Raw genomic sequence first — 27,027 nt, 5'->3', positions numbered from 1 at the left:
AAAGGGGAGACACTGTGACACGAACAGAGTTGGACACAGACAGACAGACACACAGACAGACTCTGACAAATAAACAGGTCTCTCATAAATGCTGATGTCCTGCAAATGTCACTATACTGTCGCTAACCTCTTCTATTCTTCTGTTCTTTTCACTCTTTTCTCTCATCTCTCTCTCATGCTTGATCTCTCCCATTTCTCTTAACTTCTCTCCCATCTCCCTCTCTCCCTCTCTCTCTCTCTCTCTCTCTCTCTCTCTCTCTCTTTCTCTCTCTCTCTCTCTCTTGCCTTCTCTTCATCGTCCTCTCTTGATGTCCGTCTCTAGTGGGATGGAGTGGGTCCCATGCCGGATGCGGCGGACCCCCCTAAAGGGATCCAGATGCTGTGGCACCCCTCCATAGTGAAGCCCTACCTCACGCTGCTGTCCGAGTGCTCCAACCCAGACACGCTGGAGGGGGCGGCCGGAGCGCTGCAGAACCTGGCGGCGGGCAGCTGGAAGGTGAGTGACCTCTGACCTGTGTGTGCTCAGTGTAGCGGTGCTTTGGCCATATAGTTCCAAATACAGCAGGCCTATATGAAGAGAGATAAGATTCAAAACCCTCTAAATGCCACCTCTGTCAAAAATGATAACAATAGTGAGTGAATGCTCTCCACACATAGTATACGTTCATCAAATAATTTCTCTTCAAAACCCACTAAATACCACTCTTTTCTTGATCTGATATATCGATTTGTAGGCAGAAACCTTTAGGAGCTTGATTAAAAAAAAGGATCTAATTTGAAAGGAAAGCGGTCAGGCGGATTTAGAGGGTTTTGCATCTGACCTCTTCATATTTGCTTAGAAAGTTGTTGTGTCGCATTTTATGTTGTTAATTCTACACATGTAAAATACACAATAAAAACATTTTGAATGTATTTACTTAGTCTATTTTGCCACTTTTGGGAGCTATAGGGTAACTGGTGTAACCTACTTCCTGTGAGTTATGCTAAGCTAGGCTAATGCTATTGGTGTCAGACTGGGTTGTTGTGCGCACGGAGAGGAGAAGGGTGTGCATCCTCTGACTTAACTCTGAGGTACACGGCAAATGAGCTCATTTCTCAAAAGGGTGGCGTGTTCTTTTGAAAGTATCTGCTTTTATTTACCGTAGCAGCTGCCATATGCACCGTGCTTTAAACTTCAATCCAGTCCCTAATCCTCCCATTGAAGGGTGCTTTTCAAGCGCCGGTCTTCCTCAAGTTGCTGTTTGATATCTCTTCTGTGAGAAGCATTTCCCCCGGTGTAGCTGTGCATGTATAAAACCAGGCGTTCACACTTGTCATGTTAAACCAGTGCAGTGGAAAAGTTTCTCATCTCTCTCTCAGGTACTTTAACTCTCCTGTTCAGAGGGATCTTTTAACTGGAAATCCATCCACGGAAGTCTTGCCAGATCAATACGGGCCAGGCTGTTGGAGATTGCTGATTGAAAGGCTGGGATTGGATGGCTTTAAAAGTCCCATAACTGACAGTGGTCTAGTGCCTCTCACCAGACTGAGTTAGAAGAGGGATTAAGACAGTTACCTCCACAACATCCTTCTCTCTCTCTCTCTCTCTCTCTCTCTCTCTCTCTCTCTCTCTCTCTCTCTCTCTCTCTCCCTCTCCCTCTCTCTCTCATCTCTACCTGACACTCTCTGTGCTTCTCTTTCTTTCTCTTATGTTTTTCCTTTTTTCCTTCTCCCTCTCTCTTTCTCCATCGCTCCTTGTGTTTGTGTGCCTCCAATCTTCTGTACTCATCTTGCCCGTCACTTATAATTGGCTCCCGTGTTTGTTCCTGTTCAGGCCCAACATTCTGCTGCATGTTAATGCCTCTCGAGTTCCTCTGCGCCTTGTGCCTTCTGAGTCCTTCATTTTAATAGGATTATAAATTCCCATACAGTTTGTCCAAGAGGAGTGGGGATTAGTTTTTTTCTCTCTTTTTTTAATTTGTGAGAAGTTCCCAACGATATTGATCTCCTCAAGCCAGTGAGCGACGGTTCTGTTTGGATGACTTAATTCCTTTGTCCTTCGTCGGAGAGTTTTTCTTTCTCATATTACCCTGTTCAAGAGCCTAGTTTTCACACGTGATAAATTGTGCTTTTGCGTGTTAACCATAAGTCAGGATAGTAATTTAAAGCATAGCTGCGCTGCCATATTATCTGTTTTATTACTTTTACACACACACTGACCGGCCACTTTATTATGCACACCTTGCTAGTAACGGGTTGGACCCCATTTTACCTTTAAAACTCCCTTTGTGGTATAAATTCAACAAAGTTCCAGACACATTTCTCAGAGATTTTGGTCCGCATTGACATGATAGCATGATGCAGTTGCTGCAGATTGAAGTGCTGCACATCCATGATGATCATCTGAGTAAAGTGAACTCTTTGTCATGACTCATGATCAAGAAACCAGTTTGAGATGATTTAAGCTCAGTGACTTGACACAAAGAACTGCTGGAAGAAGCCATCAGATGATGGGTCCACTGTGTTCATAAAGGGATGGACATGCTCAGCAATAATACTCAGATGAGACATGTAGATAATGCTCAATAGGTACTAAAGGGGTCAAGTTTGCCAACAAAAATCTGCCAGACCATTATACCACCACCAGCAGCCTGAACCGGCAGGATGGATCTGTGCTTTCACGTTGTTTATACCAAATTCTGACTCTACCATCCGAATGTTGCAGCAGGAATCTAGATTTATCAGACCAAGGAACATTTTTCCAATCTTCCGTTGTCCAATTTTGGTAAGCCTGTGCAAGCTGTGGGCTACAGTACAGTAGGTTTCCGGTTCTCTCCTGTCAGGAGTGGCCCCCGGTGTGGTCTCCTGCTGCTGTGGCTCATCAGCTCCATGGTTTGACATGTTGTTCGTTTGGAGAGTAAGCAGCGGTTGTGTGAGTTACTGCTGCCTCTCTATCAGCTCCAGCCAGGCTGTTCTCCTCTGATCTCTGGCATCTGTAAGCATGGTTGCCCCGGGGAACTGCCGCTCACTGGATGCATCCTCTTTTTCGGACCGTCTCTGTAAACCCCTAGAGATGGTTGTAGCATTAAAATCACGGTAGATCGGCGATCTCTGAAATACTCAGACCGGCCTGTTGGGCGCTAACAACCATGGCACGTTCAAAGTCACATAAATCACCATTCGTCCCCATTCTGGTGCTGTGTTTTGGTCCGTGCCCAGTTCTTTCCTGTCTCATCCCCTTCACCAGCTCCACTCTGTTAGGTCTCCATGACAACCTCCCAGTGATGCCCACCCGCCCGCCCCCCCACTCCCGCCCTCTCCTGGCCCCAGTGCTCCAATGGCCTCTCATTACAGCAAGCTCAGCTCTCAATCAAAACGCACACCATCACATCAGTCAGGAAGTCCAATTACAAGTCAGGACAGAGCTAATTTTTTAAATGGCGGAGAGCGGTGAGAGAGAGGGGAGCGGGGCCATAATGAATGTATAGCGGCCCGCGCCACTTGTGTAATAACTCCAGCCGTTTCCACAGCAGCTGTTCCCTGGCGGAGCTGGCCCACTCCAGAGCGATTGGTTCAGATCCCCAGGGAGAGCAGGGCCGTATAAAATGCAGGCCTTTACTGTGTAGTGGCTCCAGCTCGTTGGGTTGTATTGACAAACGGGGTGTTCATCCGCAGCACACAGAGTAGTTTATAAAGACATTTTTGGGGCCAGCTCTCCATACGTGTAGGAAAAGAGAACCACTGCGTGCTACTTTTTTATGTTTTAATGAACTGCGTGCATATTTTTATAATTCACCTGGGAAAATATGTTGACAGTATTCACTACATTATACATAATTAGAAAGCAGCATTGCTTGATTTTTTTTTAAATCTTTATTATTGTTATACGTGATAGGTAAACAGTGTGGTTCTCATTCCTTTTTCCTCCTTGGTTTTAATGACCCATATGCATATGTTTAAAGGTCTTTTAAATATGGAGGGGAGTAAAGTTTTGAAAAATAATTTAAATGCAGATATTTATGAGTAAGCTTAGAGCTGGAAGAATTGTCTGTTGGTCAATGGTTAGATTAAGATACTTAAGAAGCTTTTCCATATTTGTTCTGGCTTGTCTGTTCAGATGTTTGTTAGAGCATGGCTTGTATAAATCTTCTTTAAAACATGTTTTGCCCCCATGTGTCCCTTGTTCCTTACATCACCTACTGTACAAAGGGTTAAGTCACTATGGATAGTACCATCTGTTTCGTGAAGAAATGCAAATGCTCTTCAGGTTGTTGTTGGTAATAATGTTGATATGTGCGTTGTGTTCACTTCCTCAGTGGTCCGTGTACATCCGTGCGGCGGTGAGGAAGGAGAAGGGTCTTCCCATCCTGGTGGAGCTGCTGCGCATCGACAACGACCGGGTGGTGTGCGCCGTGGCTACAGCTTTAAGAAACATGGCCTTAGATGTGAGAAATAAAGAATTAATTGGTACGTGCCTTTTTTCTCTCCCTTTCTCTCTTGCCTTTCATTTCTCTTTTTTTTCCCGTAGCTTGTTTCTTTTTTTTTTTTTTCATCTCTACACATCTTGGTGAATTCAGAGCAACTCCGATGGTTCAAAGCAGAAGCATGTTGTCTGGCTTCCAAACAGTAAAAACACTCCTATAGTATCCCTCTGCCTTCCTCTCGGCGTGTGAGTCATTCCTTTCTGCTTCATGCTATTCCGTCCCAGTCAAGAGTAAATATAAACGAAGCACTGAAGGATTGCTGTTCCATTTTAGGATTCCATTGAATGTGTTGTCATGCATACAGCAATTACAGGTCTTAAGCTAATTTCCTTTTGTGTGCGGTCTCCGTGAGTCATGTTGTAGTGGAGGTTTGCATGCGTGTCAGTCGACATGCCGTGATTCATGCACATGACATTAAAGTTGTGTGTGTCCTGAGAGCAGGGAGGCAGCACTGGAGCAGGGAGCGTCTAGCATCTGGGAAAGATTAAAGACTACTTTGAAGCGTTTGTCACGTCGCGCAGATGCATGCTGGGACGTTTGCCTTGTTTGCCTCTCTCCTGCTGATTAAATGTTGTGTTGCAAGGCACTGGGAAGAGTTCACGAAATACCCCCTACCAGTGCGGAGCAGGTCCGGGCCGGATGCGGGAGGAAGTCGGACAGCCTCCAGCTTCAGTAATGACACCTTTGTAGCATATCTGGGTAATTTCAAGAGCCAAGGCGTTCAAGGGTGTGAATTACACTTAATTGTCGCTAATTTATTTAATTATAAGACGAAAATAGACAGAGTTGGAGAGTAGTAGTGGGAAGCCTGCCAGGCTGCTGTAGTCAGAGAGAGAGAGAGAGAGAGAGAGAGAGAGAGAGAGAGAGAGAGAGAGAGAGAGCTGGCAGGCTGTCTTATGTTCCACCTAAACTGTGGCAGACAATGCAAAAGCAGAGATTACTTGGGCCCTAACTGCCCTTCAAGTTGGGATCAAACACAGCCAGACCAGATGTGGTGGGCTCAATGACAATTTTCCTGAGTGGCCGACTCCTGACCAGCCAAGTCACCCCTGTGTGTCAGTGAGAAAGTCTACAAGGCGGACGCACCATCAAAATCTTCCCTCATCTAATTACACCTCATTTCAGCCATGATTTTTTTTTTTGCCTACAAAAAGGGTTTGAACTTCCTGTTTGAAATTCTGCCTCTGACAACCCCTCTCCCCAAACCCCCAAACCACCCTCACCACCACCACCACCACCAACAGACTATTGATCTTTCTCTAATAAACTTGGTTGCGTGGTGTGCTGCTTGGTCTCCATGGCAACAGCTCTCTCCTCTTCTCTCCTACTCCCCTCCTCTCCTCTCAGGCGGTTAGTTTTCAGAGCCTGTAGGATCTCTCCCTGCCAAACTTGGATGCTTCTCTCTCTCTCTCTCTCTCTCTCTCTCTCTCTCTCTCTCTCTCTCTCTCTCTCTCTCTCTCTCTCTCTCCATCTCTCTCTCTCTCTGCGCTAGTCTTCTGCTTACCTAATTACCCACTGCAGAGTTTCCTCCAGATTTGCATCTGACATGAACTATCTTCCATGCAAGTAAATCACTGTTAGCTAATGAGAGTTTTCTCTCTCTCTCTCTCTCTCTCTCTCTCTCTCTCTCTCTCTTTCTCTCCACTCTTTTACTCGTCTGCTCTCTTTTCTCTACTCTCTCCATTCTTCCCACCATTACTTCCATGGAGACATCCTCTCAGTTTTACCTCAGGACATCTACCGGAATCATAACACATATATGCGCACATAGAAACACGAGCACAGTGGAGATTGTTTATCCTTTTCATTTTAATGAAAATCCCTGCCTTTTGTATATGGTAATGTAGTTTAGCAGAGACAGAGAAGGCAGTGTTATTAAAATGGCTGTGGGCCAATATTGTAGACAAGAATAAAAATGTAATATGGTCGTATGTTTGTGTCTGAGACACAGATGAATTTTGAAATGAAATGAAGTGAGTGTTGCGGGGATTGTCTTGAGGAGAACGGGATGCTGTTTAAAACCTGACTCAGGAGACTGTGGAGGACAAAGAGAGGGATAGAGGTAGGAAGGAAGAGAAGGATAGAGGAAGAGAGGGAAACAGAAATGGAGATACTCAGGCGTTTGGGAGAGGCCATGTTCCTTTTCTTTGAATCCTTGCTGCACGTGGCTGACAGCACTTAGAGTTCCACACTGCAAAAAATGAAATCTAACCAAGTGTAATTTTAAGTTTAAATCTTATTTTTTAATTTTAAATCTTAAGGTCAAAAATCTATTTGGTATCGTTTTAAGTATGAAAATACTTACCTAGCGCTCTCTCAAAAGATAATTCCACTTAATTTAAGAAGACTTTGACTTATTTTGAGGAGTCTTATCAAGATAGATAGTTTTCAGGAAGAATTGACTTAAAATAAGTCAATTAAGTCTTAAATTAAGTCAAATGATTTCAAAAGAAAGCACTAGGCACGTGTATTTGTACTGAAAACAATATCAACTAGTTTATTTACCTAAATATAAGATTAAAACACTTGGTTAGATTTTATTAGACAAGCAGTTTTTTGCAGTGCAGGCAGGCTACACCAGGCACATAGCTAAAGCATTCCGTCCGTCCGTGCTGCATTTACTGTAGCTTCCAATATAATCAACGGTACGAGCTACACCAGACGTGATAGAGACGCATATATTCCAAAAAATGTAACCATGTCTTCTAGCTATATTTATGCTCCGTAAACGGAGTGCTTCGATTGCGGTTCTGCGATCGATAGTGGTTGATGTATGGACTCATGTAGCTCACTAAGATGCTGATTTGTTCTTTTTCGTTCGATTTTGCGTTTTGTGTTGATATGACAGAAGCCCTCCAGTGAGTCATCTTGACCTCTTCAGGGTGCTGATGGGGATGAGTTCGTCTTGTGCTGCCAGAGTCTGTTGTGTTGGTTGTGTAGGCTGTAAACATGACACACAGCAAGCTACCATTCACGCCATGACATATACAAGAAAGCTTGTCACTCATGTGTTTTGACTGTGATTTTGGCTCTTGTAAGCAGGGGTGTGTGTGTGTGCGTGTGCCTGTGTGTGTGTGTGTACGTACAGTACGTGTGCGTGTGTGTGTGTGTGTGCACATGTCACATCTTTTACACTGGAGTGTGTGCCCCTTTGTGTCCTCTACATGCTCTCATTGGCTGACAGCAGTACCCAGCAGCCCTTGCTCCCTCTCATCTCCTCGCGTGGCACCTGGTCCACTGCTGTCATGTACAAGTGGCCATTTCTTCGAGCACCTCTACAGGCTGCTTGTTTATCTCCAGCAGACAGCTGGCAGCACCAGCCCCAGCCCCTAGTCCCAGCCCCAGCCCTATAGCATTTGCGCTAGCTCCATGTGAAGCCTCCTCCAGCGCTCTCTGTCAGGAGAAGTGCAGTCGATGCTAATGGCATGCTCAGATCAATTACACATGTTAAATAACATGAGGCGCAACAAGAGATAATTGAAGCTCTTCTAGTTAGGCTAGATATCAACTGCACTCTAGTTCAGCATGTGGCAGGATTATTATCTGACTTCATGCTTGATGATAATTCTGGGCCTCACTAAGCACACTAAGCTCATGTGTGTGAGTTAGGTACACCACGGTAGCTTTTGTGGAGCCATTTTCCCACTAGGACCACGCCATTTATAGACTTTACATTGGCAGCTGTCGCCCACGGAGTATGGCTTCCCTGGTGCAGCTTTCCTGATGAAATTGCGAGGTCTTACTCTTCCTTTTTCATAGCGAGGGCATTTAACTTCAGCTCCCTTTCATTGACGTCTGGTGCTTTTGTCTGATGTCAGATGGGAGCGTGTCTGGCAGCGCAGTGATGATATCCACTTCTAGCGGCGTCCAGGGGAATAGCTCTGGGGAACGGATTAATTTGGGGTTCCTGAACGCGCCGCACTCTCTGGCCTCCTCAAGGAGGTAGGGGTGCACGAGAGTGCCCCTGGTGGGCGAGGCGCATCACTGCGCTCCATCTCCGTAGCTCAGGGCAAGATGACTCAGGAACGCTCTCACTGTCAGTGCTTCACATTGTGAAGCAGTTACCATGGAGACGCATTAACTGCTATTAGAAGACCACTAAAACTTTTTTTTTTTTTGGCGCTCCTTCTTGTCAACGTTGAAGAATGCCACTCCAAACTCGCTGTCCATAAGGATGGCTGGACTTGTAATGCTGCTATCTTTTCCGTAGAAGAGTCCGGATGAGTGCTACAGTAGCGCTGTGAGGGGGGAGCGCGCGAGCGCTGCTAAATTGGGTGTGTAGAGACAGCAGCGGCAGCTGGGGAGCCGGAGCGGCTAAGCTGCTCAGATTTGGGGCTAAATGTTTGAAGTGGAGAGTCCTACTTGCTGCCATCCAGAAAGTTGACGTTTCAATGACCTTAGATGTGTGTGTGTGTGTGTGTGTGTGTGTGTGTGTGTGTGCGTGTGTGTGTGTATGTGTGTGTGTGCGTGCGTGTGTGTGTGAGAGAAAGGGAGTGTGCGGCCAAACAGAGATCTTCAGACGGTTTGGGTTATCTAAAATGAAGCCAGACCAATAGGACTATCATGGGCGGCGGAACAGACAGCTGAAGAGGATGGTTGTCGTTACAATGATCTTACCCGTACAGGTCCTAATCAGATATCAAATAGGATTCTACCTGTTGCAAAGTCCAGACCATAATAATGATCACCCTCATACACATGAAGCACATTTGTCTCTTCATCTTTTCCAATGTAGCTTAATCAGCCATATTAAAATGTGGGTGGAGATTGAGGCTGAATTACACAGGGCCAGCTGTAATTACGCTCGGGGAAATACCACATTATCTTCAGGGTCTCTCCAGGCGAACGCTGTATGAACATTAATATTGGCTCATGTTTTATCTGACACATTTTATCCGGAGTCTTGCGCTGAATCGCTCTCTTTGCCACAAGCCACGCCGAGGTTTGCCATCGAATTGGATTTGCCATGATTGTCCAGAGGATGAGTCACTTTCAGTGGGGGCTTATCTTGGTCATTTATTGGTCAGCTTGGACTTCAGTTGGAGAGGCGGGGGTTACTGTACATTAGTTAGGAATGGAAGAAGGAAGGTACTCAGAAACTGACAGGGCAACAAGAAAGAGTTGATCAACAAGAGGAGTGCAACAAGTGCAAGTAAAACAGGGCTAAGGGAATCAGTTGGCACTATTGTTTTGCTTACTGTATGTAATACCATGTGCAAGACCTTAAGAGCCTTTGCTCTTTGTCCGACTACGTTAATAGTTCATCAGTTAGGGCTTAATATTTGTTTTTAGAAACTGGCACATGCCATTTCTAATTGAAATGTATCTTGTGTTTCAAGTTAGCTTGAAAGTGCTGTTGTGTTGTGGTTTGTCTTTCCCTCTTGTTTAATTCTCCCAGCAGTGGCAGTCCTCACTCTAAGCTTGCTATATGGAGGCTGGGCTGAAGTGCTCATATCTCCGGTAAGCGTTTGAGTTTGGCTGCCGTGCTAAGCCACACAGACCGGTCGGACCCCGGGGCTTGTTCTCGCTGAGTGGCGTGTCTAAATCGGCCAAGGCTCCTTGGGCCCTCACTTTCACACACTTCCACACACTCCCTTTGAACTCGCCGTGGAAAATATTAATGCGCCCAATTTCTGTGGACGCATTTTTTTATCCGTCGTGAGGAGTTTGGAAGTAATTATGGATGCGGTTTCTTTCTAGGTATGCGGTTTCTTTCTCTCTCTCTCGTTCTCGCTTATGCCTTGCATCCATTCAGTTGATTCAGGAATGCCATCAGCAGTTGGCAGTTGTTGTTTTTTTTGTTTGTTTGTTTGTTGGTTTTTTTTTATGCCGTCGTGTTGCGTGCTGTGTCTTCTTGCGCTAACCTGGTTATCAGGAGTGTATGCGCCCCAGGCTGTGAGCGAGTTTGTGAAAAAAAAAAGCCACAGCTGCCACTAACACTCAAACCAGACAGCAGATTCATTCATTGCATTCAGATTCAGCCAGCAGAGGCGTACATTGGGGCGAAATCACATTTCCACGAACTTGTGAATGTGACCGTTTTTTTGTGTGAGCAATTTCAACCGTTTCTCTTAAACTGTCTGGCGTTGTCCATGTTACTGTAGGTCAAAAAAGGCAGCTTCCCCAGAAGTTGTGAGTGAACTCTTAAGCAAGCGTGAGATGGTTTGCAGGACCTCTGGTGGCTCTGGTCAAGCTTCGAGCCACTGCAGAGTGATGGTGATGGTGATGGTGATGGTGATGGTGATGATGATGGTGATGATGATGATGATGATGATGATGATGATGATGATTATGATGGTGATGATCGAAATGACTAGCTTTGGCTGATTGCCTGTTTTGGAGTGATCATGAGAGAATAGACTTTTGTTGGACTGAAGAACTGGCTCTCCGTCCGTCCCTGATTAGCCCGGAACCCTTAGGATGAGACACTCCAAAGCAAGGGCCAAAGGGTGGCCAAAGAGACACACACACACAGTCACACACACACACACACACACACACACACACACACACACACTCACACACACACACACACACACACACACACACACACATACGCACACACACACACAGCACAGGGCTGTGACAGAGACAGCAGGTTCTGCACAGAAGAGTGCACTCCATGCTTAATGGGGTGGTGATGAGGAGCAGGAGGAGGAGGAAGAGGAAGGATCCTGTGTAGGCGATATTGTTTCTGATTGCCCACCAGCTTTATTTCCTTATTTGAGTGTTTAAGTCTCATGATCATCCACCATGGTATATTCTAGTGCAATGGTTTTTGTGCCTGAAGATAAACATCTCCTTTTGCGTGATAAAACAAGAAAATGTATAAAAAAAAAAAATATATATATATATATATATATATATAATGGAACTTTAACAATTATTTTATTGCTCGTAGATCTACAAATGTTTCATAAATAAACAATTAGAGTGCACTTTGAGCAGATTTAATTATCATAATTTCAAATCACCACATAATTATTCCCTGTTTATTCGAGTGTCCTTTTTGGTATGTTAGAGTGCACATCAATCACTGGCAACAATGTGTCTAATCTCACTCTAAAAATATACACAACTTTAAACAAACCGTTTAAACAAACAACAAAACATGGTCTCTTAATGGAGGAATTGCACATGCACAATAATAATATGCTATTTGTAAGGCTGATTAGCTTGAGTGCACATATAGTATTTTAGTTTAATCAGTCATAGAGCCGGAGTGGACAAGTAAACCAAGCCTCCTCCACTGCCATGTCACATATATTAGATATGTTGTTTTACAAGAGCTCGTTGTATTTATCATACCATCAGGGGAACATATGTGAGGAGGAATATTCTAGAAACACAAACAAAGGCTCTGCATTCAGCATCTACAGTACTAAAATCACTGACAGTCAGGAAGGAGAAACAGACAATACAGTACAATTAAACTGGACAATAAATAGTTAATTTCTGAAATGTTTTAGAAGAAATTAAAGGAGCAAAGGAACACAAACATGAACAGTGTTTTTTGTACCAACAGACATATTCGGTGACCTCGAGAAAACAAAGATCTATGTGAAAAATTGCTGGAATTTTGGAATTTTCCCTTAAATATCCTAATAATGCAGTAGTAAAACATATGGAATCAATGGCACCCCACTGTATGTTACATGCCAATTTCAACGCAAGTTCCACATAAGATCGACGTATTTCATTGCTGCATGTGCTATGTTAAAAAGTAAGAGTTTGCACTCTCACACTTGTGATTAAATCAAGCATGAGCCGTCATCGTTAGGATGCCAATATTAATGAGCTTTTGGGGTGTGTTCACTCTGATCCATCGGTGCAGTTCTCTCCCCCTTTCAAACGTATCTGCGCTTTCCCACCAGAACTTCTCTCCCACACGGTTCACGTCCCAGCAGCTCAGAGGCTCCGTATTGTCCGTTCAGGCGAGAGAGTCGCCTCAGCCTGCGAGGACGAGATAAGCACACACCAATTAACTTTGGGTGCACTGATGAGAAATTAGCCCATTTTCTTCATTCCATCTTCATATGCTTTACGTTGAAAAATCTGTCACCGGTTCAGCGTATCATATCAACTTTTTTTCTCAGACTTTTTTGAGCATAGGCTCACACAGGTGTGGGAAAAGGTTTCCAGCTGGCTGTGTGGTTGGTAAAATCCACGTTGTTCGTAGCAACCTCCCAGTACAATTTCCCATATCTTTTTGCAAACATTAAACATTGAATATGAACTTGAATTTGAGCGTAAACCTGAAAATGTCACATATTCAAGCCACATTGTTTTGTGCCTATTGTCCTCTGTGTATGATATGAACAGAAAGAAAAGGAGAGAGAGAAAGACATGGAGAACAGCGCAACAGAAGACCAAAGAGCAGCAAAACACTTTTTTGTTTTCCCCCCTCCGTGTGGTGCCTTTCTCCTAGCGCCCACACCGAACGGCAAAACAAACAAAAATCTTTACTGCGATTGTTTACTTTTATTCTCCGGGGACAATAAAGTGAAAGATCAATGGCTGCACCTGGAAGACAATAGAGGCTATATCATCCCCCTCACCATCCTGCCCGTGCTGCTGCATCTGGAGCCGTATTCATTAACACTGGGAGCAGCCGGCACACAGGTCTCCGCCTTTAATGAAAAGCTGAACACACACTGTAGGACTCCTCGCTAGGCAGAGGCACTGCACTGCCTGTGTAGTCTATTGAGCGTCCATAGATCTCCTCTGAAGTCAGCAGCCTAGTTCTTGTCATACAAATATGCAATCACACCAGGTCCTAATCCCATGTCAAATAGCCGACGAGCCATCCATATCATGGGGAACTTGCCTGAGGTTCTTTTTTTTGATTGACTGATTGTATATTTGGACAATATTACTTGTATGTTGACTATAGTGTCGAAGGTTGCACATTGCTCTTCCACTGTGTATTTATATCACTCAAGTATTACAAGAATGCTCAACTCACACATGTGATATACAGATGCATATATCAGGATGATGGGTTCAGTAATGTATGTAGTGTTTTAGACTTAAACAGAGAGTGTTAATTGTGATATTTGCTACACTGAACATCCCCATGCACTTGCAGGGGCTCTACCACCACAAGGGTGAAGTCCAAATGAGCGTGTGAATTAGCGTGCGAGTGGAATACAACTTCACAGTAGTGATAGAAGCCCTTCACCCAGGCTTGAACCCGGCTCTACAGGATTATAAATCCCCAACTGCAACCTCGACATCCCAAACTTAACTGTACTCTATAGTGATATGGGAACTCAAACAAAGTAGGAGGTTATGAACTCAGAATAAGCTAACCAGTTGCCACACTAGTTGTCTGTGGTTGATTATCCTATAAGAGAGAGTCCATTAAGCTATTGAATGTACCTCACAGACACACTTTCCCTCCACTTATTAAAGGGATGATTGTGATCATATTTGAAACTATATCATTCAATGTTCCATCACTTCATCAAAGAGTGGGTACATGTCAGAAATGTCTAGAAAGCATACAATGGCTCATGGCTTTCTCATGGAAATATTGAATGCTGGCTTCCACAGTCCCAGCTGTGCCAAGTCATTTTAATTGCACCCTTTGCACACTTCAATTTAATGTCAGCTTCCTTTCTTCTCCCCTCTTTGTCTTCTTCCTTGGCAAATGCCACATGAGTCAGCCTCATTGAGTCGAGTACAATGGCGCTCTTTACAGAAGCTGGGAAGACAGAGAAAGAGGTTTTCAGAAAAGTTTTGGCACACACTTGAATCATACAAAAACATGCGTGAAGGTGCACACACACACACACACACACACACACACACACACACACACACACACACATACACAGAGAGAGCTCTTAATCTGACACTCACCACAGGAGTGTGACTTTAATTGGAAAAGTGGCTTTTGTTGAATAAAAACATGACAATGTTGCCATGATTATTACTCATACAACATTAACTTTGATATCAGATGAGGTCTCAGTTAATCCTGAATGGGTCTCAGGCTGGTTCATGGGCTATAGAAAACAACACACAGTTAACAAGGCTCACGCTGGTTTTGAAGTGGCTTTTCATAGTCCATGTGAGATACACAGACAATGCTTCCCCTTCAGGAACACGCATGGCACCTGTGCTCACATCACATTACAAAAACGTTCTGCAATCCAAGTACACGCTAGCCTGGGTGTTCCCATGCTGCCTTGCGCGCAATTTCATTCACGCTGCTAAGGCAGTCTGGAAACTACCGCCCTAATTTTTGCCTGATAGGGTACCAATCACAGAATAGGGGGGAAAGCAAGACGATGATGAGCTATGCACAGACGCATTTGATAGACATCCGTGGCGCCCAATGAACGGATCTGGGCATTTTTTCAAACACGAGAAAATTAACATCTGAGAAGTGGTAGGCGCTAGCCAGGCTAAGTACACGCCATACCCTCCTTGCTTAGCTGGATGTGGTCATATTTGCATAATCCAAATCTGAAACATTTCCAGTTTGCTTTAAATACTTAGGGTAAAATACATAAGGTTTCATCCTAAACATCTTCCTGTATACTGTAGATATATGTTTTAATTGAACCCATGATAAGTGTGCTATTGGAACTTGGCTCTCTGAGCACCAGTTACCCTGCCTGAGCCACAGAAACATTTGGATTGTTTGGATTGACTTTGAGCCCCAAGATGTCATCGTATGGAATGACTTACTCCTGATAGACCAGGCCTGGCTGGTCAACCCAAACTGCTATAAATTATCATCAAATGGCCAACATTGTGTAATTGTCTTCTAGCTTAGCATAGCACATACTGGTAGGCCTACAACCCTGATATGGTCTAATGATGCTCTAATGATGTCTAATTTGCCATGATGGCTAATATTGTGACCTTGCCATCGTGACCTTGTCTTTGACTATAATTATCCCTTGCCTAACGCCTTCGGTTTTCCCCAGCTCAGTGAACCTCAGCCCTGATCTTGTATTTAGAACTGAGCTACAGTAGTGGCAAATATTGTGACTGCACTTTTGACCTCTCAGGCACTTGTGAGAGCTAGTGAAATCACTTAGATAGCACCCGTATCATACAGTAGCCTAATCTAAAGTTTTGTGTTTGCATACGCCATACTAGTAGGAGTAGTGGATATGGACATAGTGATATATTAATTACAGTAATTATATGAATTATACATATTTGTCAAATATAATATGTGTGATCTGTCCTTTGACCTCTATAGGCAAGTATGCCATGCGGGACCTGGTCCATCGCTTGCCAGGCAGCACCAGCAACAGCTCCAGCAGTGGTGGTGGGGGCAGTGGGGGCACAGGTGGCAGCAGCGGCGGAGGGGGCACTGCCAACAGCGGCGGGAGTAAAACCATGTCGGACGACACGGTGACCGCCATCTGCTGCGCCCTGCACGAAGTCATCACCAAGAACATGGAGAACGCCAAGGCGCTGCGCGACGCAGGCGGCATCGAGAAGCTCATCGGCATCGCCCGCAGCAAAGGAGACAAGTAAGTGGCACAGTAGGCATCACTACATACACACACACACACACACACACACACACACACACACACACACACACACACGCACACAAACACACAAGAACGCCACTGCAACTTCAAAGGCTTCTCCTCGCCTCTGTTTAAGATCAAGAGTTTTTCTGTTTGTCTGTCTGCTCTAATAAGGAAAAAAAAGAAAGAAAAGAAAACAGCCAAAATCCAGGGGGGGGCAAAAAGTTCATCTTCTGAAAGTTTTTCAAGCAGTCATTTGATGTCATTCCAGCTCCTGCTCCTGGCAAATGAAGAGTGCTGTTCAGATCTCTGCACAGAATATTGTTCTGGTTACTGCTGGCTCTCATATACCTTCAGCTATTTCTTAACTAGACAACATTTTTGAAGTAATTGCTTTAAACACTTTCCATTTTGTTTGTTCTTAGGTGAGGATTAAGTACACTTACTAGATATTACTGAAGGGCATACTTACGCACATGTTCTAGACTGTAATGTCAATGTAGACTCTCTGGTCATGATTTAGCACAGGTCCACTCAGTAGGATTTATTGCCAGAGGTCTGTAACCACATTCTTACAATCTGCATTCCTACATTCCACATTGCTGCCGGAGTCGAGAAACAGCTCTTGCTTACGGCTCTGATTTTTGCATTCTTATATTCCACATTCTCACATTCTAACATTCTGCACCTGTTTGCCGCTACATTCTTACATTCTGCATTCCTACGTTCCGCCCTCTTACATTCTTACAGCTTGTCCTAACTGTGTGGGGACATCTGACTGTTGTATGGCTTCTGATGCTCTCTGTCTCCTCTGACGGCGTCCGACAGAAGTTCTGAGCACAATGTCACATCCTGTAAGGACATTCTAATTGAAAACAAAGTAAACCAACTGTTTTTTTTCTATCCCTGACGCTCACTCATGTCACATGAGGTTATATTAGGGCACGTTGTTGCTTTCTGCACATTCATACACTCTACATTCTTACTGTACATTCTATAGCTCTTGGTGAAAGTACCTGTAAAGCACATTCTCACACGAATGGCATTCAAACTTTGGTCAATGGCGTAAAGGAACATTCTTACTAGTAAAAGAAGACACACCGTGATGTCAAACAAGATTCCCATCAGAAAAGTTCCTCGCTGTTTTCCTTTTTCTCACCATGCATGCGAGAGAGGTAGAGTTCTCTTTGTTATTGCTACTATGTCTCTCTCTATCTCTGCCCTTCATGAGGCAGATGATGTCTGACTGGTGTGAGGGCTTATAGTGTGTGTGTGTGTGTGTGTGTGTGTGGGGTTGGGGGGGGGGGGGTATATCTGCGTGACACGCTGTGATGAATACGGGCTCCACCAGACACAGCCTGCTGCATCAGCAGACAGACACCGGGCTCAAGCGACCCATCACAGCCTGTCGTCTAGTCGCACCACACCCTCGTAGACATAGCCAGTATTATATTGTCTCACGCGCACACACACACACACAGATACGCAAACAGATGTGCACAGACACTTACAGAGTACACACGGACTCTCATATGTAAATACATACAAGAACACACACACACACACACACACACACATCCACATGCTTACTCAAATCAACACGCACATACACACCACTCATGTCTAGACCATCCTTGCTTTCCTGTGAGTGAAGAGCCAGTAGAAGTTCAAACCTCTCAGCAAAGAATACGGTAGAATAGTGTTACCATGGTTGCACTTCTTTGCAAACTCTCTAGTCTGTATATGAAATCCATTACATATACAGCACCCATAGAGAGAGGAACCATTGAATATGTTATTCTCTGCATGGTGATGATTGGTAAGGCATCACACTAGCTGTGTATGTAAAGCATTATCATTCAAAGATGCACTGTGCATCATAGCTTGATAAAAGGATAAGTGGATGTATAGGTATGCATAGTATATTGTATATACTGTAGATGAAAGGATGCATACAGACAGACATGCATACACACAAACATGCACATGCACGCACATGCATACAAACATATGCATGCTAGATATAAACATGCAGATAAAGAGTTTTCATAATAACAGAGAAAGTTTTTCATTGAAACAAAGGATTATATGAAGTAAAAGATGTGATGAAATCTTCAAAAATGCTTAAAAATTCCTTCCTCCTTGTTTAAACCTTTGCTGCTGTGAATCAAAGAATGGATTGTTCTCTCGCTCAATTTATGTTGTCAGGCCAGATTCCCATCCTGCACATTGTTTCTCCCTTAGAAGAAGTTGGCATTTCGTGAATGTGGAGGCAAATTGCCACCCGATCGAGATCGGAGACAGCCACACAAAGCATGCTATGTTTCTCTGTTGTGAGGGACGTGCGACAAATGCTCAGTCTCCACTGGTAACTGTTCAATACCATAAGGTGCTGTTCATCTCAGAGAGGGGGTACAGTGTTAATGATTTACACATTGCTGCCATACTGTACATAAGAAGCTGTTTTCCTTACAGATAAATCAAGACATTGGTCATGATCAAAGGCAAAAGTATTTTTAGTCACTGTTAAAATCAAAAAGGAAGAAATGGCAGTCTCTGTTTACAGATGCAGTGGACATTTTTTATTTGGCAGCATTTCAGCTGTGCCGTCTTTTTCAAGTCTAGTATACCACTGCTAACAATAAATAGCCCATGGCGTAACTTGACATTACATTTTGCATTTCAGTTCAGTTACCGTGAGAACTTTCCTCAGTTGAAGAGCCGTTCTGTAACTCTGTGAATTACTTAAGTAATATCTTCGCCGATTTATCTCCTTTGTTGCATTTTTCTCTACAGAGCTCCCCCTACAGCTATGGGGTGCATATTTCACAACCATCTTTTTGGTCTCTTCGCTGGCTTTGCCATGATGAACATCCAAAGAATTATGCCATCTTATATTTGTATTTCTTACAGCAAGCCAACATGGCTGGCTTACCAGTGCTTGAAGGGTGTATTTGTATGAGAAATGTAAGCATTTCTGTCCTTGCTTCTCGCTCGTTCTCGCTCGTTCTCGCTTCACGGGACTTCCTGATTCAGACACTGCCAGGACGCTAGTGCAGGGCTGCTTTTCTGCTAGAAGATGGTATAGGGGGAGCAGGGGAAGTCAACATTCTTGCCACAAAAGGTCATTCAACCATCACAATGATTTCTAAACTGTTTTATTAAGTTAAACATGTTGCATACACTTTCTTGTTTTAATTTATTTAGTATTACTTGTTTGAATGTCAGACATATAAGACATATAGACACATTGTTTTGTCTAATCTGTAGCCACTGTAGCCAATCTTTTTGTTATCAAGAACACAATCACAACACCATTCTCCCAAACTAGTACATCAGTTTTTCTTTGTCATCAGTTTCTTTCTTTCTTTCTTTCTTTCTTTCTTTCTTTCTTTCTTTCTTTCTTTCTTTCCTTCTCTCTCTCTACTAGGCACTCTCCTAAGGTGGTGAAGGCTGCATCACAGGTTCTCAGTAGCATGTGGCAGTACAGGGATCTGCGGAGTCTCTACAAAAAGGTGAGAGAATTTATTTTTCAGTTAGAGCACCCGACATAGCATACAGTCCATGTGAGCACACAGGCACGCACACACACACGCGCGCGCGCGCACACACACACACACACACACACACACACACACACACACACACACACACACACACACACACACACACACACACACACACAATTCAAATCTTTAGCACCACATTGCAAAAAAGCAGCCACAATCCCTCCCTATGATCTCCATTAGGCACAGCTCTAGTGTCCAGGGCACTCAGCTGCAGCTTTCTCACACGTCCCAGAAGCCATACTTTATCTGTGTGCTGTGAGCAGTGTGTGTTCTCTGGCCTTGAGAGGAGACAGCCTAGCATTGTGACATTTTTTAGAAAGGAGAAATCGGCACAAAATGTGAAAAAAAAAAAGAATTCTTTCAGAGCTGCAAATGGGTTCTTTCAGTTCTCAAGGGCAGGAGCTTTGGCCATGCATACCTCTCAGTTACACCATCTCTCTCTCCACCACAGAGGTATTTTCTTAAAACAATCAATCCATTCCACATTCATTGCAATCCACTCATTTGGCTTTTGTTCAAACATCTTGGCAACTCTCTCTCTCTCTCTCTCTCTCTCTCTCTCTCTCTCTCTCTCCCTCTCCCCCACCCTCTCTCTCCCGCCTTCCCTCACATAGATTATGAACAAACTGTTTGAGGTGAAAAGCACCTCGATTCCCACAACACTATAGTGTCTCTTCATTACCTTTCCAAGCGTTAAGCCTTAAAGCAAACACCCACCTCCAGATGCAGTGACTCAGAATAAACAGGGTGAAGCCCCTCTATAGAGAGAGAACGAGGGAAAGAGAAAGCTTCCTACTCCGTCTGTGGAAGTCTCAATTAACGACATATGTCCTTGATCACACAGGGGAGTTGTAAGTGTGACAAACAGCGGTTTAATGCACATCACTCTGAAAACATGTAGGGTTCACAACACCTGCGGGCGTGTGGTTGGGTATTCTGGTGTCATTTGAAAAGACATCCAAAATTGTCTGAGTAATAGGGAAGTCATCTCCTCCTATCTCTCTCTCTCTCTCTCTCTCTCTCTCTCTCTCTCTCTCTCTCTACCTCTATCATTCTGTCTCTCTGGCCCTCTCTTTCTCTCTGTCTCTCACCTCTCTCAGTTTCCCCCTCTCTTTCTCTCCTTCTTTACCTTTGCACAGACGAGCCCTAATAAAGTCTGACAGGTTGGAACACAGGAAGTGGCTTGCTCCCTGATGAGTGTGGGACACACGAGGAGAGAAAGGAAGCAAGGGAGAGAGCTTTGAGCTGTGTGTGAGGTGAATGAGTGTGGAACACATACTCCTCTGCAGTAGAGAGAAAGGAAGGAAGGAAGAGAGAGAGAGAGAGAGAGAGAGAGAGAGGGAGGGAGAGAGAGAGAGAGTAGGGTGTGAGGTGAACGAGTGACAGGCTGGGCCTGATGAGGGGCCAGTGTCCCTTGCAGGCCCTGGTTGCCCCCCAGGCTCTGACAACTCACCGTCAGACTCCACTGAGCACGCTCCCCTCTGACAGCCACACAGCCACACGGCCACGGGGGGGGGGGGGGGGGGGGGGGGGGGCAAAGGAAGAGAATCAGGGATTAAATGGGGAGAAAAGAGAGAGGAAAAGACTCAGGGGGGAAAGAAGTGAGAGTTTGTCAGAGAGAGAGAGAGAGAGAGAGAGGATAACATTCTGTGACAGAGAAGCTCCAGAGAGAGGAGGAATACAAGGGAGAGAGAGAGGGGAGGGGGGGGCATGTCCCCGTTCACCCGTTAAATATGACATCTTTTTTTTCCCCTTTGGTTGGAGTGTGTCCCCACAGCTTGCGCTTCCTCTACCTTTCTATGCTGGGCTCACAATCCTCTAGAAGAGATTCCTTGTTCGATGACCTTTACCGGAGATAAAAAGGTCACCACACTCACAATTTCCGATGATTTGAGCTTTGGTATCCCCGCCGTCTAAAGACAAGGAACTTTCCAGAAAGTGCCATCAGACCCGAAAGCACTTCTATTTCATTCTTCCCCCTAATTAAGTTTCAGATGAGTAGACTCCGGGCACCTTGGAGAATTGTTTTGATGAGTTTCCACATACAGTAAGGTTTTTATTCCTGATTTATGATAGAAACCTTTATGCACCCTCACCAACCAAAATAATAGATACGCACATTATGGACTTTGCATCTGCTACGGCAGTTCATGCATCAAACTTCTCAGACTGACTGTGTCACCTAATTAGTCGTCTGAGAAAGACCTTGTCGATAGCCCACACTGGTTAAGTAACAATGCTATGGGTAATGGAGGAGAGCAGGGGCTCATGGAGACATACTGTAAAGGACTTGTAGAATATATGCCTGTTTGAAGTGTCAGATGTGTCAGGGTAGGAAATGGAGATGCTCTGTGGAGAGAGGGGCTTGAAGTCTATCTCCAGTGATTGGACAGTTATGTTAGATGGCAAAGTTAGACATGAAGTGGATTACACTTTCAGACATATATGATTTAGAGGTGATTAAAATCATTCTCTGCACACTATTTGAAAGTAAGATCACATATTTTATGGATATCTCAGTTTTAAATGTCAATACATTTGAGTTTCTATACGTTTTTAATATTTATAGTAGTTTTAGAAAATCACTTCTAAATAATCTCTCCTTGCATAATGTGATTTTCACTACCATGACTATATTTAGTGTTATGCACATACAGTAGCACCTCTTTCCCATCAATTTGAATACAGTAAAAGCTGTCCCACTTATCACTGTAGAGTTTCCCTCCCGACGTGGAAGTGTGAGTTAAGCCTCCATCTCATTATGAGCTCTGAATGTGAGGATTCAGATCAAACCTGTCTACAGTGCAGCCTTGCCTGTGAAGCACAGCGGTGTTAGCAAAGTTAGCTCCCAGAAGGCGGTTGAGTAGGCCTAGAGATCACTCCCCCAGTACTGTAGTGCTGCTGCTTTGTTGAATACAGTGCTGTGGTTTATGTGAATAGCTATTTGCATCTCAGTAATGCATAGGTATGAAAAACCACCTTTGCAGGAGTGGGCCATTGTGGCTGAACCATAGATTGTTAGGAATTGCTGTCTTTTCCAGCATGCATCCAGGCAAATGTATGAACAGCTTAGCTGTTTTAGCAGAGGCAAAAAGACAGTTATCAGTTTGGTATCAGCAGATACCCAAGGTTGTGATATTGGTCCTGGGCAGAGAAAAGTTGTATCGTGCGGAAATGATTACTGCATCCACTGCAAGCCCTACAATCAGTGGGCATGTCTGAGTGGATATGAGATTGAGTAGTCGGTCAGCTCTAAGATGGTGTTATGTAGATGGAGTAAAGGTGCGAGGGCAACAAGAGACAGACTGATGTGCCTGCACACGTATATTGCCATATTTGCCCCCCATTCACATTGATTCTCATTTTCACCCCTCGGAGTGTGTGTGTGTGTGTGTGTGTGTGTGTGTGCACCTCATGCACACTAGCTCACACTAGCACACACAAGTTTCGTTTCTATTGAGTGCCCCCATGAATGATGTGCAAATGTCACGAGGGATGACATTAAGCAGAGAGGTGCTAAGATTGCTATTATTAACATCTTCACAACCCCCACCCCACACCCCCCACCCCCCCATCACATCTCATTTTTATCAGCCAGTGATGACAGTTGTTACGCCTGGACAGTAAGAGAGGAAAATCGTATATATATATATATATATATGTCTATCTTTTCTTCATTGCCTCTGTGGATGCAGGGAGGTGGTGATTGGAAGGCCGTCACACCTGAGGCTGTGGCTGATTCTCATCAGAGCTGTGGGCTCACTGAGAGCCATCTGTGAAAATGGAGGAAGGGAAGGAAACAGGAAATGTGTTTTAGGTGTGATAATCACTTGCTGTTTTATTGGACTTTTTTTTTATTATTATTCTCGTTATGACTAAAGTCAGACGCAAATGGCTATATTTGGAAGATGTGTTTAACTGGCCTGCCCAGGCTGCCTGTCTGTCAGTCAGTCACACACACACACACACACACACACACACACAGAGAGAGCGAGAGAGAGAACAGATTAAACATTAGTGAAAATGAAGTTGCAGAGAATTGCTGGTGAGCAGGAGCGGAGAGGAGATGAGCTCATACTGATCTGGCAGAAACCCCTCTTTCCCTCTTCTAGATCTTTATCTGAGCTACGCTACAACCACGCAGACACCGCATAATTATTGCAGATTTACCTGCTATATAGAGCTGCACAGTGTATTACCAAGTAAATGAGAATTGGCATGCCTGTAGAATGGATTCATTACAATGGTAGAGAATGCATTGTACTGTACTTTTATTCCTAGTTTTCTATACTGCTTAACACACTGCTGTTATTTTGTCATGATCACAGAGAGGCTTTGTAATGTAATGTATCCTACTGTACATAAGAGAGCTGAACAAGAGTAGAGAAACATCTGAATGATTGATGGCAGGGCCACATTGTGTCTTAGAGAGCTAGACTTACAAAAGTGGAGAGAGAGAGAGACAGACAGAGGGAGGGAGAGTGACGAGTAGAGAGACAGAGAGAGATGGGCACAAAGAAAAAGGGAAATGAAATAGGCTGGCTACACGATGGTGAACCTGAGGGCCTGAAGGGGCTGAAGACTCACCCCAGGGCAAGGCTCCCTTCCTGGAGGGGCTCTTGCGTCAGACTCCAACCACCCTGAGGCACCTCTCAGCATGCACGTGGGTGAGGTGCTAATGACGGAGCAGAGCAGCACAGAGTCCACTGCCCACTGCTGGGACTGAAATGCTGCTCCTGACTGCTGCATTACGGACCCCTTTTATGTGAGGTATAGTGTGTCTGCAAACAGACATTTACATTTATAAAGCATCCAAATCCAAAGACTTACGTAACAGATATTTTTATATGCGTTTTAAAAGTCAGCATGCTCCCCTGGGTGCCATTCCCATTGCTCTGGTGATGTTTACATCAGATGTTTGCATCAGTGTGTGTGCGTGTGTGTGTGTGCATGTGTGTCCATCTGCTATATAGTCGGTAGATCATAGTGTGTTTAGCCAACGTAGCCTTGTCTGACAGCATCACGGTCTTATCTTTAAATGTGAATCTGTGGCTCAGTCCCTCCTTTCAAGGACAGCCTTTCATGCAAGACGCTTGCAGCACACACATTTATGAAAAGAGAGTTCTTGGAGCGTGAGAGTGTGGCGGCAGCGTATTAACACACAGCCTCCTGCGCACATTCTCGTTCTCACTCTCAGACTTTCGCTGTCCGTTCGGCACACTTTCAATACTGGCTTTAAAATGTCCTTCAAAGTCCATCAGTCACATTAGGCCAGCCGCCGTAATGAGCAGAATGAAAAGAATTATGTGATAATAGAAATTATAGCAATTAGGCAGGCACTTAATCGCAGTGAAACTCACTCTTGCCTAAAAGAACTGATTTCAAGTAGCTGAATTCTCTGGCGAAGTGTCGGACATCAGAGAGAGTTGCCAACCATAGAATTCCCTTTGTTATGCTGGAGAACAGAGCTAGTCTGTGTTCAATAAGAGAAGTAACTTATACAGTCTTCATCCACACACACACACACATACACATACACACATCGCTCAGGCTGGAGGCATTGTTATGCCGTTTGTTTTTGTTTTGGAACATAACAGCGACGGGAGCAGAAATCCGAACAGACTGAATATGAGGCATGGCGAGCACCTATCTTCGGGCGAGTCCTTGGGCACGATGATTCCCAGCCAGTGTTTATTTACGTGCCATTTTGTGCCCCTTTTCTGCTCGTCGTTGCCGCCCGTCGCCCCTCGACTACCTGTCTGCTGTCGTTACTCACGCCGTGCGCAGGAGTTGCATAGCAACCGGGGGGGTGGGGGGTGGGGGGTGGGGTTGGAGTACGGGCGCTCGCCACGGGTCCCGGGGGCTGGCTTAGCGTAGCTGGGCTCGGCAGCCGAGGGAGAGGAAGAGGGAAAGTGGGACAGCTTTGAACTGCTCAACTGCTCAGTGTCAGAGGCGTCACAGACCTTTGATCTGCGCCAGCCTCGCCAACAAAATGCCCATGTAAGACTGGGGCAGCCGCACAATGGCAGCACAATGGCAACGACGTGGAGGGGAGATGGTGTTTTTTTTTTTTGTTCTTTTTTTCTTTTTCTTTAGGGGGGGTTCGACTGGCAGTACTGCATGAATGAATTACTGCAAACTACAAAGTGAAGACTTTAGCGGCCTCAGTTTCCGTCTGTCGTTCTTCAGATTGTGTCTTGTCTGTTTAATAAAGGTGTGGGCCTCGATTATGAGTTGCTCCAGTTTTTCGTTGAACGACTAGCCATCAGCCCTGCTGTTGGTGGTGCATCGCCCTGGCTGAGTAAATGGCAAAACAAGCAACAAGCATGTTAAAAACCTCCAACTAAAATAGAAACATGTTTTTCTTTTTTTTTCTTCGTTGTTCCCTCCTGAAGTCGTCTCTTCCCCCGGGGGACCTCTCCGCAGAAATCCACATGAGTCGCCTGCTCCTCTAAACCCCTTTTCCTCACGTCGTTCCTTTTGTGCTATAATCAAGAAGGCGCACGCACGAACACTCAAAGGTCATCCCCGGCGCCTCAAGGCTCGTACTGTCGCTGAATTAAGCAAACGTTTCTCTCTCGCCCCCTGTTCTCCGGAGAGGGAGCCGATGTTCTCATTGTAATTGCACACCCTCAATAATTATTTATTCCAAGCAAGGTTGGGAGATAAGTCCCTGCCTTATTGCCGTTGCCCGTGTCTGGGCTGCTGTTCCGGTGGACAGGCGGCAGGGTGGTGAGAGGAGCCCGCGACCAGCTCAGGGCTGCTTGCTAATTAAACTGAATGGCCGTGCTGCTGCTGCTGTTGTGGTGGAGAAGTTCACGTGGCGGTTAGTGCTTCAGCGGCTCCTTATCAGCACAGAGAACCGGCCTGCACAGAGGAGGATTTAGTCTGTGGGATACGCAGTGTGGGACATTATCGCATGTGTGTGTGTGTGTATGTGTGCGTAAGAGAGAGAGAGAGAGAGAGTGTGTGTGTGTGTGTGTGTGTGTGTGTGTGTGTGTGGTGGGTCGAGGGGTGGAGGGTGAAATACGACCCCTCCCAGCGCTGGCGAGCTGGGTCAGCAATATAGGCACTGGAGGGTGTATTGATTCATGTGAGAGGACCACAGGCAGTGGAGGAGCTGTAGGACTGGCATGTGTATGTGTGTGAGAGAGAAAGAGTGTCATTGTGTGCCAGGGTGTGTGTTTGTATGTGTGTGTGTGTGTGTGTGTGTGTACAGTATGTGCCCGTGTGTGTGTGTAGGTGTAGGTTTGTGTGTGTGCGTGTGTGTATGTGAGATTGCAGGGGCATTCACCTTATCTTTACGATCAGCTTCACCTGCCTCACCTCATTCTCCACTCAGCCCTGTCCATCCCACTCACAACACACACACACACACACACACACACACACACACACACACACACACAGGGTCAGCCCTAAGTGCTGACAGACCCTCTGACGTGTGTGTGGCAGGCTGTGGATTGATGCGAGTAATGACTTCAAGGTGGAGAT

The 27,027-nt window shown here is 44.9% G+C and overlaps 1 protein-coding gene across 1 annotated transcript in view; it reads left to right on the top strand.

The window, feature by feature from the left end:
* The window catches only part of ctnnd2a (catenin (cadherin-associated protein), delta 2a), a 272,898-nt gene that overhangs the window by 234,548 nt on the left and 11,323 nt on the right, over window positions 1–27,027 (top strand). The window contains exons 14-17 of the mRNA XM_062521339.1: window positions 323–496; window positions 4,296–4,446; window positions 15,685–15,961; window positions 19,395–19,479. Of these exons, the coding sequence (XP_062377323.1) occupies window positions 323–496; window positions 4,296–4,446; window positions 15,685–15,961; window positions 19,395–19,479 (687 nt within the window). The remainder of the gene's footprint in view (window positions 1–322; window positions 497–4,295; window positions 4,447–15,684; window positions 15,962–19,394; window positions 19,480–27,027) is intronic.

This window comes from Sardina pilchardus, chromosome 19, assembly GCF_963854185.1.
Source record: "Sardina pilchardus chromosome 19, fSarPil1.1, whole genome shotgun sequence".
Lineage (NCBI taxonomy): Eukaryota > Metazoa > Chordata > Actinopteri > Clupeiformes > Clupeidae > Sardina > Sardina pilchardus.
This window is presented reverse-complemented; position numbering and strand designations above follow the sequence as displayed.